We start from the raw sequence: 17,779 nt of genomic DNA, 5'->3' as shown, positions 1-17,779 counted from the left end.
CTCAAACCAAAGCCCTGCTAACAAGATGTATACTGAACTCAGCTTGCATGAGAGTATTAAATTTATTTTTGTTTTCAATGATCAACAACAGGCAGATAGCAGAAAACAGATTCAGAATCCTAAACATTTACTCATGACAATGTTTACTGCATTTGACACAGAAAGAATACTTGATGCAAGAAGAATAGCAAACAACTTTGTAACATCCCTCCAGTATCTGAAGAGGGCCTACAAGGATGCTGGGCAGGGACTCTTCATTAGGGACTGTAGTGATACGACAAGGGTAATGGGTTAAAACTTGAACAGGGGAAGTTTAGATTGGATATAAGGAAGAAATTCTTTACTGTGAGGGTGGTGAGGCACTGGAATGGGTTGCTCAGGGAAGCTGTGAATGCTCCGTCCCTGGCGGTGTTCAAGGCCAGGTTGGACAGAGCCTTGGGTGAGATGGTTTAGTGTGAGGTGTCCCTGCCCATGGCAGGGGAGTTGGAACTAGATGATCTTAAGGTCCTTTCCAACCCTAACTATTGTATGGCTCTATGATTCCAATTTGCTCTGGTAAATCAACCCAGCAGAGACAACAGTACTGCTAAAATTAAAATTCTGGTTTTCAGTGATTAATGAAAATATGTTTATTTTCCATTATGACTTTTCATGTTACCAGTCCAAATCATTTTAGCTTTTAGTCTTCCATCAGAGTTTTGAAGAAAACCAGTATTCTGTTCCAGTCATATGTCCTGAAAGCTTCCAGGTGAGCTCTTTCTAGTCAGGTCCCTGACTTCTGGTCCAAAGGAAATGAAACAGTTGTGAAAATGCCAACCTGACAACCCAAGATAATCCTCCACAAAAGCAGTACTATGAATATGCACATATTGTCCTTCCAGTTAGCATTAAACACAGCTGGTAAGATCAATCCTAGCATTGCCTTCTTCCCATTTATTCCTTGGCTTCTCTGTGTTTACTGAAGCACTGAGCAAGGAGTGTTATTTATGAATTTAAAAAAGTATACTCTTGTTTACTTGGAAGAAAACATAAATCCATGCCATTTCACACTGGAAGCCAACTGCAGCATCTTTTAATTACTCTCATCATGGAATGGGATTTAGGTGACAACTTGCATGTTAGAGATTCCACACCTCATTACCAGTGCCTTCAACTACTTCTGCAATTAAGACATTAGCATTCAGTATTTAATAAAACTTAAAGGACCGAATTCACTGCTGGCACAAGGGAGAGGGATACTTGCAACTCCAGTGACAACAAGCTTTCCCACAAAGAACTGCTTTGGCCCTGTGCATCTAGAGTAAAAACAGGCGGGATAATGGAACTCAATCATCCCCTGTCAAAATGACCTTGAAAAGGACTACAGTGTATGTTGATGAAATCCAATGCACTGAGAATGAGAACAAAGGCATGGCTGCCAGAATGTGAGCTCCTCATTTGCATCTAAATTATATCAAATAATTACGAAGTCAGGCTTACATGTATTGTCAGACTTATTAAAGTGATTCTGCATCCAAAGCAAAAAGATTCTGTTTCATGATGAAAATTGTGATCTTAAAATGGATCACTCTGAACACTCAGCTGCTCTAAAATAGGCATATCAAGCTAAAACTTAACATAGTTTTACTGTAAACATCATAATAGGTGCTATGCATATATGCGTAAGTGCTGAACACAAGGAGTCACTGCATATCTGCCTGGTGCTGAAGCTAAGCAAATGTAACATCCTCACTAGAATTATCTCTGAATATTTTAAAAGAATTATCACCACATTCCTGTATTTTCTAGTTTACAAGAAACATGCATTCATTAAAAAACGAAATACATTGGTTTCAGTCACTTAGAAAACAAACCAGCACAAAGCAGCTAACTTCAGTGGCACAGTGCCAGCTTCCAGCTGGAAAATGAGCCTCTGATTCTTACGAGTACACAAAACTGGGGCAGAGACCCTAAACTCAGCTTTTCACAACTGCTAGTGATTTCTGCATTCTGAAGCTCACAGAAGCTTTGATGTGATGAAGCTTCATTTACAGAAAACAGTTCAAGGGACTTTTTAAATTTAGAACAGACATTTTCATCTAATTAAACATGTAATCAAAACTTTATTTTTTAATCTCAAAATACAACTGAAACGCTTTAATTTTTGCCGGTTTGTAACTCTGATGTTGATGCTCAGCACAAGACAGTGCCAAAGAGTGGAGGAAGGTAGACAATTTTTGTCAGTTCATAGTACTTGATTCCATTGGTTTTGGACAATCTCCTGGTCAGCCATACATTTTAAGGTTCCCTGTTTCTTATTATCTGTGAGTCTTCTCAATCATTCCTCATACCTGTTTTCCAAATTATACATAATTATACCTGTTTTCCTTATCCCAGTTTCCCAAATCAAATCCCTTGTTCAACCCCCCTGATTTCTTATGTGTATCTCAAATAGCACTGTTTACTACTCAGCTGAATGTACTTTTTAGCAGGTCCACCTCCCCATAACTTGCTCAACACCTTTTAGCATTTCCCCAAAGGAGGGTGGCTTCCCACGTTTCTTGTCATTTACTCCAGGCAGCCATTCCCACATCCCTGCCTTTTTGGGGAGTACCTCCATCCCTCTCTTCACTGCTTTTTTGTGATGTGGATAATGGCTCACAGGAGGCTCCAGAGTGGCCACTGGTGACTATACTGGGGCTCAAAATCCACTTACAATAAAAGTCATTGCCTGAAAGCCCTGTTAAAAATGTACCTGGATAAACACTTACTACACCCAACTCTGGTATCAACTTTTAAGTCAGGAAATCTGTATTAGTATGGAGGCCTGTCACTCTGCATCTATAACCCCAGCAAACACAAAACTTACAGAAAAGGCAAAAGCATGTCATCATCCTGGCATACAGCACTCCTTCCTTAGGGTGCTGGGTAACGCAAACCTTTAGATTAACAAGTATCAAAAAAGACCAAGATACAAAGAAGATAAGGGAAGGGAGAAACAAACATAACACCTGTGGTTTGTCTGAGTTTGCAGCAGCTCTGTATTGGCTTCCGGAGAATGGGATAATGTAAGCAGACACCCCATCCTGCTCCTTTGCATTCCCAGGCACTTTCACCTCCACCATTTCAGCCAGGAGTAGCTAAACTAAGTTTCGTATATCTTCGTATATCCTCTCTCATGCAGTGGTTTGGAATAGATCATTAGGGGGCAAAAAGCGCCAAATAGTTTGCTTTGTAATGGTGCTGCAGATCTGCAAGAGAAAAATCCTTTTGCAAGCTTAAATAAAAGACCTTAAAAAGGTCAGTGCTGCCCACCATGATGTATTATTTTTCCTACATTATCTCATTATAACTAACTCTACCTTGTAGAATTAGTTCATTTAAGTATCTGGAAACTTGATTGATTCAGCACATTAGAAACTGATGAAGAAAACGACATCTAATTCTGAAATCCAGCCGCCAAATGGAATTCTGTGGCTCCCTGGAGAAACACCTCAGCTATAACTAATAGCATGAGAGCCTCAAGGAATCAAATTACATTCCAGCAAACACAGACATACCTAGAAAAAGAGACACCAGCACAGCCACAGCAAGACAAACAAATCTCCTTGCTCCAGTTGGTCTGAGTCAGGCCTTTAGCATTCCTTTCACGTAGTGTTTTGCTTTGCAACTGCATACAGTCAGGGTGCCTGTGGAATTCCTATGGCTAAAACCTGAAGTTCATTTCTCAATAATAAAGCATCAGAACACAGCTAAGCAATTCAGTATTCATTCTGGTTTTGTGCTGCTGTTGCCCAGTTCCTTCCGAGCTCTTTTTCCACATCTTCCGTCATTTTAACGGCTCCAATTTATTGAGAGAAAAGGGCAGGAGAGGTTCTTCTGCTTTGCCCTCTGATCCCTAAGAGCAAGTGAACTTGCTCCAGGTGTATCTTTACCAATTAGTTTTGTCCTTCCTGCTTTTTACTCACTACTACTAAGTCCTTTGGATAGGAATCTGTTCTCAGTCAACAGGGACCCAGTGACACTAAAACTCCCATCACTGCGCAACCATACTGCAGCAAATATTCACCTTCCCTCTTCCCCACACCCTGACAAAATCAAACCTGCATACAGTTCCAGTGGATCCCAGTTTAGTACAATAATGAAAGAAAAAGAAGAGGTGTATCTAACAGCAAAAGGGTGTCTTACAAGGTCATGTGAAATACAAGCTACATTACCTATTACCATCGAATGACATGCATTACAGAGAGAAATGTCTGTATTAAAGCAAACCATTTTGGTTCCTGCAACACCATCACTTTTATTCCTAGCGTCAGTACTCTGACAACGAAGAGTAATTATATAGATAAAGAAAAAATACCTACCCAATGGCATTTTAAGTTGTAACTGGATTTCCCACCAGTTTACCAGTTCAATTAAAAATGTAAACCACAAAACTGGAAGGCTTCAATGTCCTTCACTCACACCCTGGTGCTGTAAGGATGCTGAATGTTCCTGTGGGGATTTACACATCACCACACCAACCTGAAGGCTGGAAACTGGGAGACAGAGCTAAAGCTCATAAAAATGGATGAGCTATATTGCAATGATGTCAACTGCCTTGGGAATGAAACCCTTGTGGTGATGGGAGGGATGGGTAAGGCTGAACCTCAGCATTCTGTAAAAGTAAAAGCCCTGCTTATAGATATGAATATTAATCACTTAAATTCACTTAAGTATAAAATAACTCAAATAAAGTGTTAAAACAATTTCCTAAAAGTGGTTGGGTGGGAAAGGGATTGTATAAAAGCAACCATAAAACCATTTTTTCTCTTTCGCGTTCACTCAAATAATAAAGGTGGATGTGACAGAAAAAAAAAATAAACTGAAACTTTATTAAATTCAATCTTTCTCCCGTCTTTGTCCTAATTACATCAGACTTTGATTCCATCCTCACTCAATCTGAATTTGTCATGAAATTGCTGCTCTTTCACTGTGTCAGATAAATGCAGCCATTACAGTGCTGTCATTTTCATTGAGCATAGATGGACTTAACGTGCATTTCATTGTCACACAACACTCAAGTAGATCGGCCTATGTGTAATCATCCAAAGAAACTGAAGCAAATACAATAGGCCACAGTGGAGACATTTTCAGACGGTGTCTGAAGATGAAAACCATCAAATGAGCTACCTTAGCTTTGATCTACTATCATTATTGCTGCTACTTAAAGTATCCTATCTAAAAAAAGTATAGTACCCTTTAGAGCACATTGCTTGCCTCCAGGAAGTACTTGCCTCCAGTTTTCAGTATTTCTGAGTCAAAACACTCTGAGCTACATAGCTATACTAACAGTGCTCTTCCCACCCCTAAATAACTCCTAATTTCACAGCACTGCTTTATTGCTTCTTTCCCAGCAGGGCCCAGGCTAAGAGCTCCAGTGCACTGTGCATAAAAACTTACCAAGAGCCACAGCAAGTGCTGTGAGGGAAAGGCTGCAGTAGTTAAGTCTCTCCCTGGATTTTATGCCCTCAAGTCAAGAAGAGTAAATGAGGGAGGAAACTGATGCCCTGCTTCTAGGGAGCACTACTCTTACCCCATCAGTTTACCTGATATACAAAGCATGTTCTGTAACCCCTCACCCTCAGCTCTATGCACAGCCCACAGTAAATGGAAATAACACAGTCCCCTTCTTGAGATACCTTGTCAAAAGCTTAAAATATCTGTAATGATGATACAGACGCACTCTTCTTTAACCACGCTTTGGCTGACACATAAAAATAAATATAGTAAAAAGGAGTCACATCCATCCTCCTGAGACTCAGTGCTGGCTTGCAGATGAAAATAAGCAAATGCAATGTCTAGACTCTAGCTCCAAACAAGAACAACTCGCTGTCACCAGCGGAAAATAAAACATCAAGGAAGGCCAACTGAATGAAGCTATTCCCAGATCCTGTTTTTAAAACTACCTCAACTGCTTCTTTAAGTTTACTCCCTTTCACTGTTGCTTTTCACGTTTTGGATTTCTCCTGCAGGTACCCATGAAATGAGATAACTCCTAAAGTAACAGAGAAGAGGGGCTGCTTTTCCTCTGACTGCCAGTAGATCTTTCTTTCCTTTAGTTGGTTAACAGTGGGCTCCTAAAACAGACTGGTGCTGGTAATTTCTGAACACAACATCTTGCAGATTTCACCTTAAAAACCTACCACAAACCTACACAACAGCATTTTACTAAATTCATTCTAGGACCCGGTAACCTTCATGGTACCCTGCTAAATACTTCTCCTCTCTAGTTAGGTTTGCTGATTTCTCTTACAGAAGAAATGAGTGAAAGAATGTACTGAACATTAATAATTATACTCAGGCTACAGCAGCCAGGCATCGGCATGCCTACTTATAAATCAGTTGATTTTGTTCTAGCTTATAAGAACAGTAATGGAAATAAATCCATTACTAATACAGACAAGGCTGTATTAGCCATATAAAATTTATGGTTTATAGTGGAATATAAACAGCAGGACAGAAACTCCTGAGACAGGCAAACAAGCCTGACTTTTATTATTAATAATGAATGTTTTGCCTTACACAGAAGTTTTCAGGCTTGGTGGATTTCAAAGTGTTTCACAGTACAAGAATATGAAAGACTGAGACAATTCTAGAACAGGGAAGAGCAGATACCGTAATGCAGACCTCTTAGATTTATTTTGGGGAAAGAAAATAAAAAATAAATGAAAATTGGGAAGTTTGATCCTTGCAAAAAATTCTTTTAAATATTTGCAATAAAAACTATCTCTTGGTTCATATTTGCATGTGCTTCCTACCTCTCTGATAGGAAGGAAGTAAAAATGCTCTAAGTACAGACTAAGCAGTAAATGTGATAGCAAGATCAGCAAGAATGACATCAGAACCGTCTAAAAGTGAAGAGAGTGAGAGAAAGGCCACAAATCTGTGCTGAAGTTGAGAATCCCCATGAATTTTATGTTGTCGTATTTACTGGGCCTATGTACAGAGTCAGAGGTGGGACAGCCAAACACAGTATCATTCACAGATGAGCCTCACCACCAGACAGAAGGGAACTGAAGAGGATATAGGAAAAGTAGTGCTGCTGGAGATTTCAGGGACATGTACATTGCATTTCTCACCCACCAGTCAAGTGAAAAACTACTTGGAAGCATTCAAACTCTTCATCCATTTTCCCTTGTAATAAGTTTAAACAACAACAACATAAAAGGCTACAGCATCCATTACAAATTTTCAACTCAGAACACCCATTACTTTTTCTTCTTTTTTAATTAACATACTTTGACCTGCAAAGCAAAAGTGGCTTTGAAAAAAGGGTAATGCACATAGTGAATGGATGCGAAAACCTAACACAACTGGTAATTGATCTTGGGTTAGGAAACAGCTTTCTGTTCCTGGCACTCTTCCCACAAGTGAAGCTCCAACATGCTACAAATGCATGATGGAATAAACACTAGTACCAATGTAAACAAAGGACAGTAGCTACTACTTACCATGTATAAGTCCTCATTGATGCCTAGATACTTCCCATTGCCACAACCAACATCAGCCACTATTGATCCTTTTGGTAGGGACCTGAGAAACTCTACAATTCGGGGCCAGGGGCTATGCCTAGTACTGCTGAAGTGTGTGGCTATCTCTTCATACACATTGTGTACATATTCTTGCTCCAACTTAGAGGCCTCCATCTCACTGTGAGGAAATGAAGGTTGTACCCAGCTTTGCGGTCCTTTCTGGCTGTCACAGACAGATGGGTAAACTAGATACAGCAACAGATACACAAAAAAATATTTTGTTAAAGTGGTTCCTTGTTGACTAAACTTATTTAGCAAAATAAAATTAAAAGTGAAACATTAAAATACACAAAATGCTTCACTCCTCCTTTACCTTTTAAAAACTGAAATGCGGGTTGAACTGCAGAAGTGTCTGATTTCTTTAGAACAAGCAGCCTGCCCACGTGTACCACAGGCTATTGGCAGTGATCAGTAATCCTGCTATGTTAACAAGGTTTATGTTTTCAAAACTGAGATGGTGCCCGTAATAACAAAGATCATGACATTGCTGCAATTCAGTCTCTGAAGTTCTCTTCTGAGGGCACAAATGGACTTCAATTCCATGTAATCATTGAGCCGCCTATCTCCTACATTCTGTCCTGCCTTAAGGCACTTACATGGCTATCACTGCAGATCTGACTGCTTCTTCTCTAATGTACTTAATTTCACAAAAGTCCTCTTCACATAAAAACAACCAAAACTGGCTGCTCTTTCTATTCTGTTGCATTATTGCAGAACTTGAGGTCCCCACAGAAATGCAAGATACCAGATTACTTGCCCAGCTCTGGAACAAGCAAAATGCTTTCCTGTATAGAGCAATCAGACAGATGCAATGAACTCCAACGATATAGTATGCCTAACCTTGAGCTGTTCAGGAATGGCTACCACAACTACCAAAACTACCCAAAGGGATAAACTGGTTGGGCTAATAAAATGCTTACATATTGGCAATAAATAACAATTTTGACTTGAAGATCACCTCAAGACACTTACTGCAATTGCAAGGGCTTCTCCTCACTTTCCTGAATGTAAATGATGTCCTCGTTTCCCTTCGATTCAGTGTTAAATCTCCAGCATCAGCAGTAATTGTTCCAACTTTCTGCCCAAGCTCAGATGCTTGAATGACATCATATTTTCGGGGTGTAATCCTAAAACAAAGTAACACAAAATAAAAGAATAATTCAATTTGCATCAGAAAAAAAATCCAATCCATCATTATAAGGCAGCAATTCTTACACACTGTGACATGTGTGATTATAACACTATTTAATGTACGGCTGCTTTTCAATTTTCAACTTACTCAATTTCAGATGAAAAAAAGGAGGAGCTGACAGAAACCAGTGATGTTAATTAAAGTGTTATTCGATTGCAAGTAATTACATTTCCCTCCCTTCCTTTCCTTCCATAAAAGTTTGACTGTTTATTTTCCTAGGACTTATTTTTTTTTTAATATTTGTTTTCTACAAAAATATGTATTTGCTAAGGATAAAATACACTACTAGAAATGGTGGGTGTGGGTATAGAAGCATAGAACTGACTAAGCTCTACATTAGCAGATTGAAGTTTCTTGCTGCAAATAGGCCTCTCCAGTGAATTCTGCTTTGCAACAGAATGCCTTTTCCATTTACTGACAACAGAAGACGCAAAGAATGCGGCACTCCCGGAGATTTGCTGAAATGCCTAAAGGGACAAACTCTGCTGTAGATCTTTCTTGACCAAAATCTATCAAGCAAACTGGGAACAGAGCTGCTTAAGCTACTTTGGGATGTGACATGGATCTTAATGGTACAGAAAAGCAGTTTGCAGAACAAAATTCAGGAGACAAAAGTGATTTGGAACTTTCCTGGGATGACAAAAGTTTCAAATAATTTTATTAAGTTTTATGTAAAAGTGCCAAACCCAGGAATTTTTAATAGCTCTACAAATGAGTCTCTCAAAATTGAGAAAAGGAAAAAGACCAAGTACAGTGTGAAACACAACATGAGAGAAGAGAAACAGCTGCACCCACACGTAGGTTCTCATTGCTTGCACATGGGAAAAAGTAGATACTGTTGGGACAAAATGAAAACTCATCAGGGAAACAGCTTAGCACCTCAAAGCTGTTACTGTCACACTGAAGCACTTCTTGAACTTACGTCATCAAGGAGACTAATGATGAAGTTTCGTCAAGCAAAAAACATCACAAAGGAACTGGCCTCTCAGTGAAGCCCCTTCAGAGTTGCTGAATTTGGGAGTCAGGTACAAAGTACCTGACCCCCAACAGGACAAGCTCTCACTATAAAACTGACTTCCACATTGGTTAGCCAAGTTTAACCCTTATAGGTTGAGCCAAAAGGGAAGTTGGGGCACGGGGTAAGTGTCTTTATATGTTTTAATAAAGCACAGCACTTATCTCAGATTTCTCCTGGAACCTTTCTGCAGGTCACATGAAACTGCTGACCAGTGGCTGTACTTAACCAAGAAGAATGATCCAAATGCTGAGAGGTAGCCTGCAGCCTGATCAGCATTCCTGTACTCTGCTTTAAGACATCTTTCCTACTGCAGGGAAACTGACCTCTAGCCCAGCCACAGGGAGAAAGTGTGCAGGTCCTTTCTGTCTGGAAACCAGGGAGCAGCATATTGATGCTCCATCTAGATGTTGCAAAAGGGAGACATGGAGCAGCCCCAAGAATGGAAATCTCCCAATGTCAGCCATGGAAATGATGGGATCTAATAAAGAATTGCCTTGTTCATGGCAGATAATGAAGCTATGATGAAATAATCAGCTGAGGATGCCCAAAACTCCCTCTACAGAACTTCAAATGCTGAGTTTGCAGGTTCCCTGTTCTCCAGAATAATTCCAAAACTGAATCTTTTGTTCTCTAATTGGACTTCTGAAGGGGCAGATAAAAGGCATCACAAGTGATCTTAAATACATCCTGACATTATGTGTGCAAGTGAATTAATTGTACTCGCTGGATGATTAATCTTGCGGATTATAATAGGATGCCTCACAGCATGATGGAAAGGTTACTTCACCTGAGTATATTGACACACTATTGCTGTTAGAAATATACAGAAAAGCTACTTTTAGGAAAGGTGGATTCGCACTGGGACAGGAACTTACACGTGAGTAGAAAGATCTGGGATCATAGTTTTAACTCTAGTTTATGTCACTGGTTCTCAAAAGATAACTACCACTTGAAGGTACAAGTAATGATCTCATTCCAGTTGTTAGAAGGCAGGTTACACTACTGCAACTTGAACACCTGCTGGCAAGTATTGCAAGCGCTCTGCATGAGTATTTCCTTCTCCTGGAAGTTTGGCTGCCAAGGACAAGCTTAGGAATAGCAGAGCTGGTGGCCTTGGAGAAAGCTGTTATGAAGACAGCCAAGGGCCTCAAGCAAGGGCCACCCGTTCTTTCCCTTGATCTGCTTTTAAACAGAGGCTGTCTTGCTGGGCCAGCCCCAACCTCAGCTCTGTCTGTGCACAGCCACTGCCCCACTGACCTCCAGGCTGACATCCCAGCCTGGCCCCATAGAGCTGCCTGATGCCCAGGGCTGGGGACTGGCCCCCAGCTCCCCTGGCAACAGCAATGACGTGGAAACTGCACTAAGTTCTCAAAGTTGCAAATGACCTTTCCGAAAGGCAACTGACAGTATTTGACAGGACAAAATAAGTAGCTTATAACACTGATATCAGTGTTCAGTCTTATATACCAAAAAACAAAGGACTTCACTGCCTTGTGCATCTATAACAATGCACATCACAAGGACCACTTGCTTTTTACAGGTATTTCATTTAACGAGGGAATATACAGGTGGTATAAGCCTTTATATTCACCCTTCTTCACAATACAAATTAACCAGCAAAATTAAAAGGCAGAAAATCTTTTGCCAATAAAAGGATTTGGTGTTTAATTTACACAGAATGTAATTAGTGTCTCCAATTGACTGCTGCATCCAGTGACAGCTTGGGTCAAACAAAGGAAGAAACATTTACCATGGGCGTTTCTGTCCAACATGACGGTTTCTATACTCTCCTGAAGTACACTGCTGTCACTCACAGAGCTTGCCAAGGTTTTAGCCTTTTTGCCAATGTCAGCACTCCTATTGTAGGTAGCTCCCAGTGCTGCATAATTTAAAAAGCATGTATTTAAACTCTACAATAAGCAAAGCCTCAAGATGTATTTTAAAAAACCCAAACATGCTCAGTACAATACAGCCTTATCAGTAATTAAAAGTGTCCCTAAAGCAGCCTTTCTCTAAAGCCTTTGGCATACCTGATCCAACAGGAAAAGCTGTGGGCTGAAAAGAAAGAAAGGAAATGGTAAAGCTAATTGCACTACAATCAATCCTTTGCCAGCTCAGACTCATTGAGTTCTTTCACAATGCAGATGTGAGAGCAATTTCTGAGCAAAACTTAACTTGTGATAGCAGCAGGAAACTGCAGCTCAGGGACTGGCAATTAACTTCCTAAAATCCCCAATTTTCTCAGTTTAACCTGAGCAGAGGAATGAATTTGTATATTTATTATAAAATTTTACTTGATTTCTTTCAGAGCAATTTAAAAAACAGTGTCATTAACAAAGCAAACGACATATACTATTCTACTATCAGCAATGCAGGGACTCTTACACATACCCATGTGTCCACAGGTATCTGGATTCTCCAGCCATCACCAATAAACTGCATCGGGGCAGCATAATTGCCACTGTATGGCCATCAGGGTGCTTGAAATCCATCACAATCTAAAAAGAAACAAAACCAGCCACCATGAACGAGCATGAGCTTCATATACATGCCAGGCATTCACAGTTTCTAGCTTTCTTTGTCTCTTTAACATGTCCATCAGAATATTGCCATGAAACAGATACGTATTTCCTAAGGATGCAAAAATCTCTAGGTTTCTGTCCATAAGATCCCTCCTTTTCAGCACTGTGTTCAAAAATCTGAGACAGTCACAAATACATGTGTACAGATAAAAAAAATATTTAGTATTTTACTTAACAGTAATAACTTCCCTTGTGAGTACATAGGAGCATCGTTTAACCTCTGTGTGTACCGTATACCTGTGAGGGAGGAAAGGATTACTACCCCTCAGCTAAAGACAACTGCAAAGGAAAAAAGGGCTCATTTGATGAACTCAAGACACCTGAAAGGTAGGTACCTGGGCTAAGGCAGTCAACTGCTGTCTTTTTGTGAAGTCTATGCAGGGAGACAAGCATCTCCACAGAGTGACTCATCCTAGTCTAAAATGTACAGCTAAGTGAAGTGGAGTGACCTTTATGACCTCTGGAAATGCCTATCCATTCACAGCAGATTGAGCTCAGACAACTAACTCAGCATAGATGCATAACATTCAGATTACCAGGAATGGGTGAGAGAAGTAATTTCCAACCTGCCTACATTCTTGGAGGTTTACAGCACAGCAAGCACAGTCTCCCAAGATCCTCACTAAGATGCCAACTACCAGACCATCCTTTTATTATTTGCCACCCAGCTTCTAGCGATGGCAATATACCAAGGTAACACTTTGGGCTTTATTCCAATTTCACAGCCCAGATGGCAGTGCTACATTTTGCTTCTGCTTGGGCTAGGAATGTTATCCTTTCACATTTCCCAAATGAGAGAAACTCTCGCTGTGGAAAATAATAAACACACCAAGTGAGTTACAGAAGACTTACCATAAAAGAAAACTAGTCAAAACCTATTCAAGTCAGCAGTTCCAGCTACACTGGAGAATCAACACTATGAAAGTGCTGCCACCTGACTTGTAACCTACTAAGTTTACAATTTAAAAACAGGCTTACTACACTATGCCAAACTGAAATGAATTAAGCAGTTCTGCTCCTGCATACAGATGCTTTTAACAAAGACAAAACATCGGTGTAATGATTCAGCACAAAAACCCAGCAAGACAGAGACTTGAATAAGCAAGACTTTTAAACACTAAAAATTACCACTTACAATATTCACTATTTAATGCTGTACACACTGAAGCAAACTACAATGGCATTTACATTTTTAGGAAAAAAAATAACCCTATTTATGCTGTAATACCACCCACAGAGTGACACAGTTTCTGTTGAGCTATCTAAATTTAAGGCAAGAAATGACAAGGGTGACAAACAGTGGGGCTGAAAGGGGAAGAGAGATGGGGAAACAGGAATGAAGCCTACCTATAAGCTCCAATTAATAATTATGAAACACTTCAATAGCTATATAAATAGATGAATGGCAGCCACTTGCTAATATACTCTTCTCCTTGCACTTCACAATTTCTTCTAGGTATCCTCCAAGAAGCATGGGGTGAAGGAGGAGAAAACACAGTGGCTCCACAGATCTGATGGGGAGGCTGTCCCATAAGGCACGACTAAGTGCAGGCCTCTGTAAAAAGATGTAGCTCTTTGCTACATCTTTGTTGGTGACACGGACAGTGGGATTGAGTGCGCCCTCAGCAAGTTCGCCGATGACACCAAGCTGTGTGGTTTGGTTGATACGCTACAGGGAAGGGATGCCATCCAGAGGGACCTTGACACGCCTGTAAGGTGGGCTGATGCCAACCTTATGATTTAACCATGACAAGTGCAAGGTTCTACACCTGGGTCCGAGCAATCCCAGGCACAGCTACAGACTGGGCAGAGAAGAGATTCAGAGTGGCCCTGCAGAGAAGGACTTGGGGGTGCTGGTCGATGAGAAAATGAACATGAGCCGGCTTCAGTGTGCGCTCGCAGCCCAGAAAGCCAACCGTATCCTGGGCTTCATCAAAAGGAGCATGACCAGCAGGTCGAAGGAGGTGATCCTGCCCCTCTACTCTGCTCTTGTGAGACCTCACCTGGAGTATTGTGTGCAGTTCTGGTGTCCTCAACATAAAAAGGACATGGAACTGTTGGAACACCACAAGGATGATCAGGGGACAGAAGCTCCCGTATGAAGACAGGCTGAGAAAGTCGGGGCTGTTCAGCCTGGAGAAGAGAAGGCTGCGTGGAGACCTAATAGCAGCCTTCCAGTATCTGAAGCGAGGCTATAGCGATGCTGGGGAGGGACTCTTCATTAGGGACTGTAGTGACAGGACAAGGGGTAATGGGTTAAAACTTAAACAGGGGAAGTTTAGATTGCATATAAGGAAGAAGTTCTTTACTGTGAGGGTGGTGAGGCACTGTAATGGGTTGCCCAGGGAAGCTGTGAATGCTCCATCCCTGGCAGTGTTCAAGGCCAGGTTGGACAGAGCCTTGGGTGACATGGTTTAGTGTGGGGTGTCCCTGCCCATGGCAGGGGGGTTGGAACTAGATGATCTTAAGGTCCTTCCCAACCCTAACTATTCTATGACTCTATGATTCTAAGTTTCACAGTTTTTGTATTAGCAATAAATTTGATATTGCAATTCAGAGAGAATCAAATTTTAGAAACCCACTGTGAACATCTGAAGACAATTAGTGCAATTCCTGTGCTGCGTTCTTTTTTCTGAATGCTTAAAAAAACCCAAGCAAGAGTACTTCAATGCTTTGCTTACAGTACAGTAAAGAACATTTAACTCAGAAGGGGTTTGGAAGAACTCTGTTCATATCTCTGACAAGCCAATTACTGACTGAAGCAGATAATGTTCCCACACTACTATATGTGTCTTTATCACAGAATCATAGAATCAACCAGGTTGGAAAAGACCTTAAAGATCATCAAGTCCAGCCATAATTCCAGGACTGCCAAGTCCACCACTAAACAATGTCACCGAAGGCCTCGTCTACGCAGTTTGTGGACACTTCCAGGGATGGTGATTCCACCACTGCCCTGGGCAGCCTGTTCCAACTCCTGAGCACCCTCCATGAAGAAATTTTTCCTAATATCCAATCTAAACCTCCCGTGGCACAGCTTGAGGCAGAACATTCTAAATTGTCACTGTCACACACACGCACACAAAAGATTAACGTATTTGGTCCTCTTTTTAATTTACTAAGGACTCACAATCAATAAAGCAACTCTGCCACTGCTGAATCAATCTCTTCATGACAGTTTTGCTCCATAGGAGATATTTCCAATTACTATTTTCGGTTTTACCCATTTTCTTTTTCCTCTCAGATAGCAGAGTCGATAAAGATCAAATTTCCAGCTAGCCCATGGTGCATCACCAGGGATTGCATTAAAAAAAAAAAAAAAAAAAATAGAGGATGCTTTTATTTTATACAACTTTTACCTTCTTTCTCAGTACAGTGGAAAAAGAGTGTCTCTAAACATACCAAAAAAACCCATAAAAGAAACAAACAGCTAATAATACCTACTTGCGGATTTAAATTACTTGTCATGATGCCAGGTATTTTAAGAGATAGTGCTCATGACAAGGGAGCACATGAAGCAGTAAACAGCTTTCAAGTATGGCTAAACATCAAAGCAAAGGGACACCCACATCCTGACCATTGTTCCTCTGGCATAAAATACAGTGAAGCGCAAAAGCTAGAGAAGAATCCAGTATAAAAGGAAAAGGAAAAAGTATGCTTTCTCTCAGGAAATGAGAAGTCTGCATCACCTTTCAGTGCAATGGCACTACACTTCATGAAAGAGCAGGAGGATGGAGATGAAGAACTCATCTATCAAATAAGCAACAATCCAAAGGCAAAATGGCAGTAATGCAGCGGGGCTGGTAGGACAGTGTCAATAAGGATTTTGCTGCCACAGCGTGCAATGACAAAATTGTTTCATCAAACTTTGATGCAGTTTGCACTTGCTGTTAACAGACCAACTTAGAAGAAGCACACTCTAAAGCTGAAAAAAAAAAAAAAGCCCCACAATGTGGAATGCTTCTTAAGTATTCCTGACATTATTTACTGTATTTTCAGAGAGCAAAGACATTATCAGCCTACACAGCAGTTTCCCACATGTAAAACAGATGAAAAAGAATGTCTACTTCAAAGATAGCTGAGAGGTTTACAGCCCACACATGGAGCCTGAACAGCACAGTGGGGCTCTATATGGAGACAAGAGCCTGTTGGCTTACACAGGACACTGCAAAAACCAATGCTAAATCCCAAAATTTAGAACTCAGAAAATGATGAATTTTACAGGAAAGGAGAATGGGAATGTCTTTTCTAAATAACCCTTGTAATAAGGAAATTTATCTTGGGTAACTTATGCTGATATTTACATCCTATATCATGGTCTCCAGCCATACTTTAGAAAACAAGTGCAAAGTTGACAATCTTGATGATGAAATATTTCAGTGCTGCCTACCTCAAAAATCTCTCAACACATGCACAAGCCTCCCCCATAACAGAATTAGAAGCATACCATGCCCTGCTAAGCCTGCTTATCTACTTTAGCACTATGGTGATGCTTGTCAGATGTTTAATGTACTCCTAGGTTTTCTTTCTTCAGAAGTTATATTAAAGTTTCCACCCATGCAATGCATTACTATCTTCCTAAATTTTCTGTGTCATTTGAAGTATCTATACTTTTTCCTTTTAACTGAAGTCTAGCATAGGAATGTGTAAAAAACATTCCAACATACAGACAGCATTTCACTTTTCTCTCTGAGGCCTCACCTTGCTAGATTTTCTTGATAACCCCAAGGAGAGTGTATCCATTGAACAGCATACCAGTATCTCTCCTAGCTATTATATATGGCACCACCAACTTCATGATACGAACTCTCTTGTCTGTATGCTGCTTACAAGATTCAGGTACTGCACAAAAAGAGGAAAACTACTGCAGTTTCCAAGCTAACTCCTATTGGATGAAGGAGCTTCCAGTCCTGTGTATGCCAGCTAGATGGAATATAGACCACTCTCCTGTACCCTGGGGTGCAACTCTTTAGGTTCACCAAGGTATTAGAAGTTATTAGTTATCTCACTCCTTGGATGCTGGCTCCTTATGGTGTCCAATGGGGTTGCTGCTCTGCCCAGCCTTGGCAGAGGCTGGGATGCTGGTGGTACCTCTGGCAGCATCACACCAACTTCTGACTGCTGCTGTTTCTATTCCAAGGTCTTTCCATGCTGCTACAAATTTTTATGCCTCACTCATACATCTTCTCAAGCTGACTGATTTAAAAGCCTCTTTGTAAATCCAAGGTTACTGTTTAATCTTGTTGATTGAACAGCAGACTAAAAGTACACAACAAACCCAATTCATTAAAGACTACCCATCAAATATGGCAGTTCTTACTAACTCTAAAAGTATCGAATTTCTTTCATATGTCAGGCCATTACCTGAGGCCTTTGCACCTTCCCAGCTCATTACCTGTGTTAAAACTCAATGTTGAATATTAGATTCCTATAC

At 40.6% G+C, this 17,779-nt stretch overlaps 1 protein-coding gene across 3 annotated transcripts in view; it reads right to left on the bottom strand.

Annotated features, from left to right (window-relative positions):
* The window catches only part of ALKBH8 (alkB homolog 8, tRNA methyltransferase), a 47,259-nt gene that overhangs the window by 2,468 nt on the left and 27,012 nt on the right, over window positions 1-17,779 (bottom strand). For all 3 annotated transcript variants that reach the window (XM_065678664.1, XM_065678662.1, XM_065678663.1), the window contains 3 exons: window positions 12,155-12,261; window positions 8,526-8,680; window positions 7,473-7,738 (listed from right to left, as the gene is read on the bottom strand). In XM_065678664.1, the coding sequence (XP_065534736.1) occupies window positions 7,473-7,738; window positions 8,526-8,680; window positions 12,155-12,261 (528 nt within the window). The remainder of the gene's footprint in view (window positions 1-7,472; window positions 7,739-8,525; window positions 8,681-12,154; window positions 12,262-17,779) is intronic.

The sequence above is a fragment of the Lathamus discolor genome, chromosome 4, assembly GCF_037157495.1.
Source record: "Lathamus discolor isolate bLatDis1 chromosome 4, bLatDis1.hap1, whole genome shotgun sequence".
Lineage (NCBI taxonomy): Eukaryota > Metazoa > Chordata > Aves > Psittaciformes > Psittacidae > Lathamus > Lathamus discolor.
Note: the sequence above shows the minus strand (reverse complement) of the source record. Positions and strands in the feature narration are given on the sequence as shown.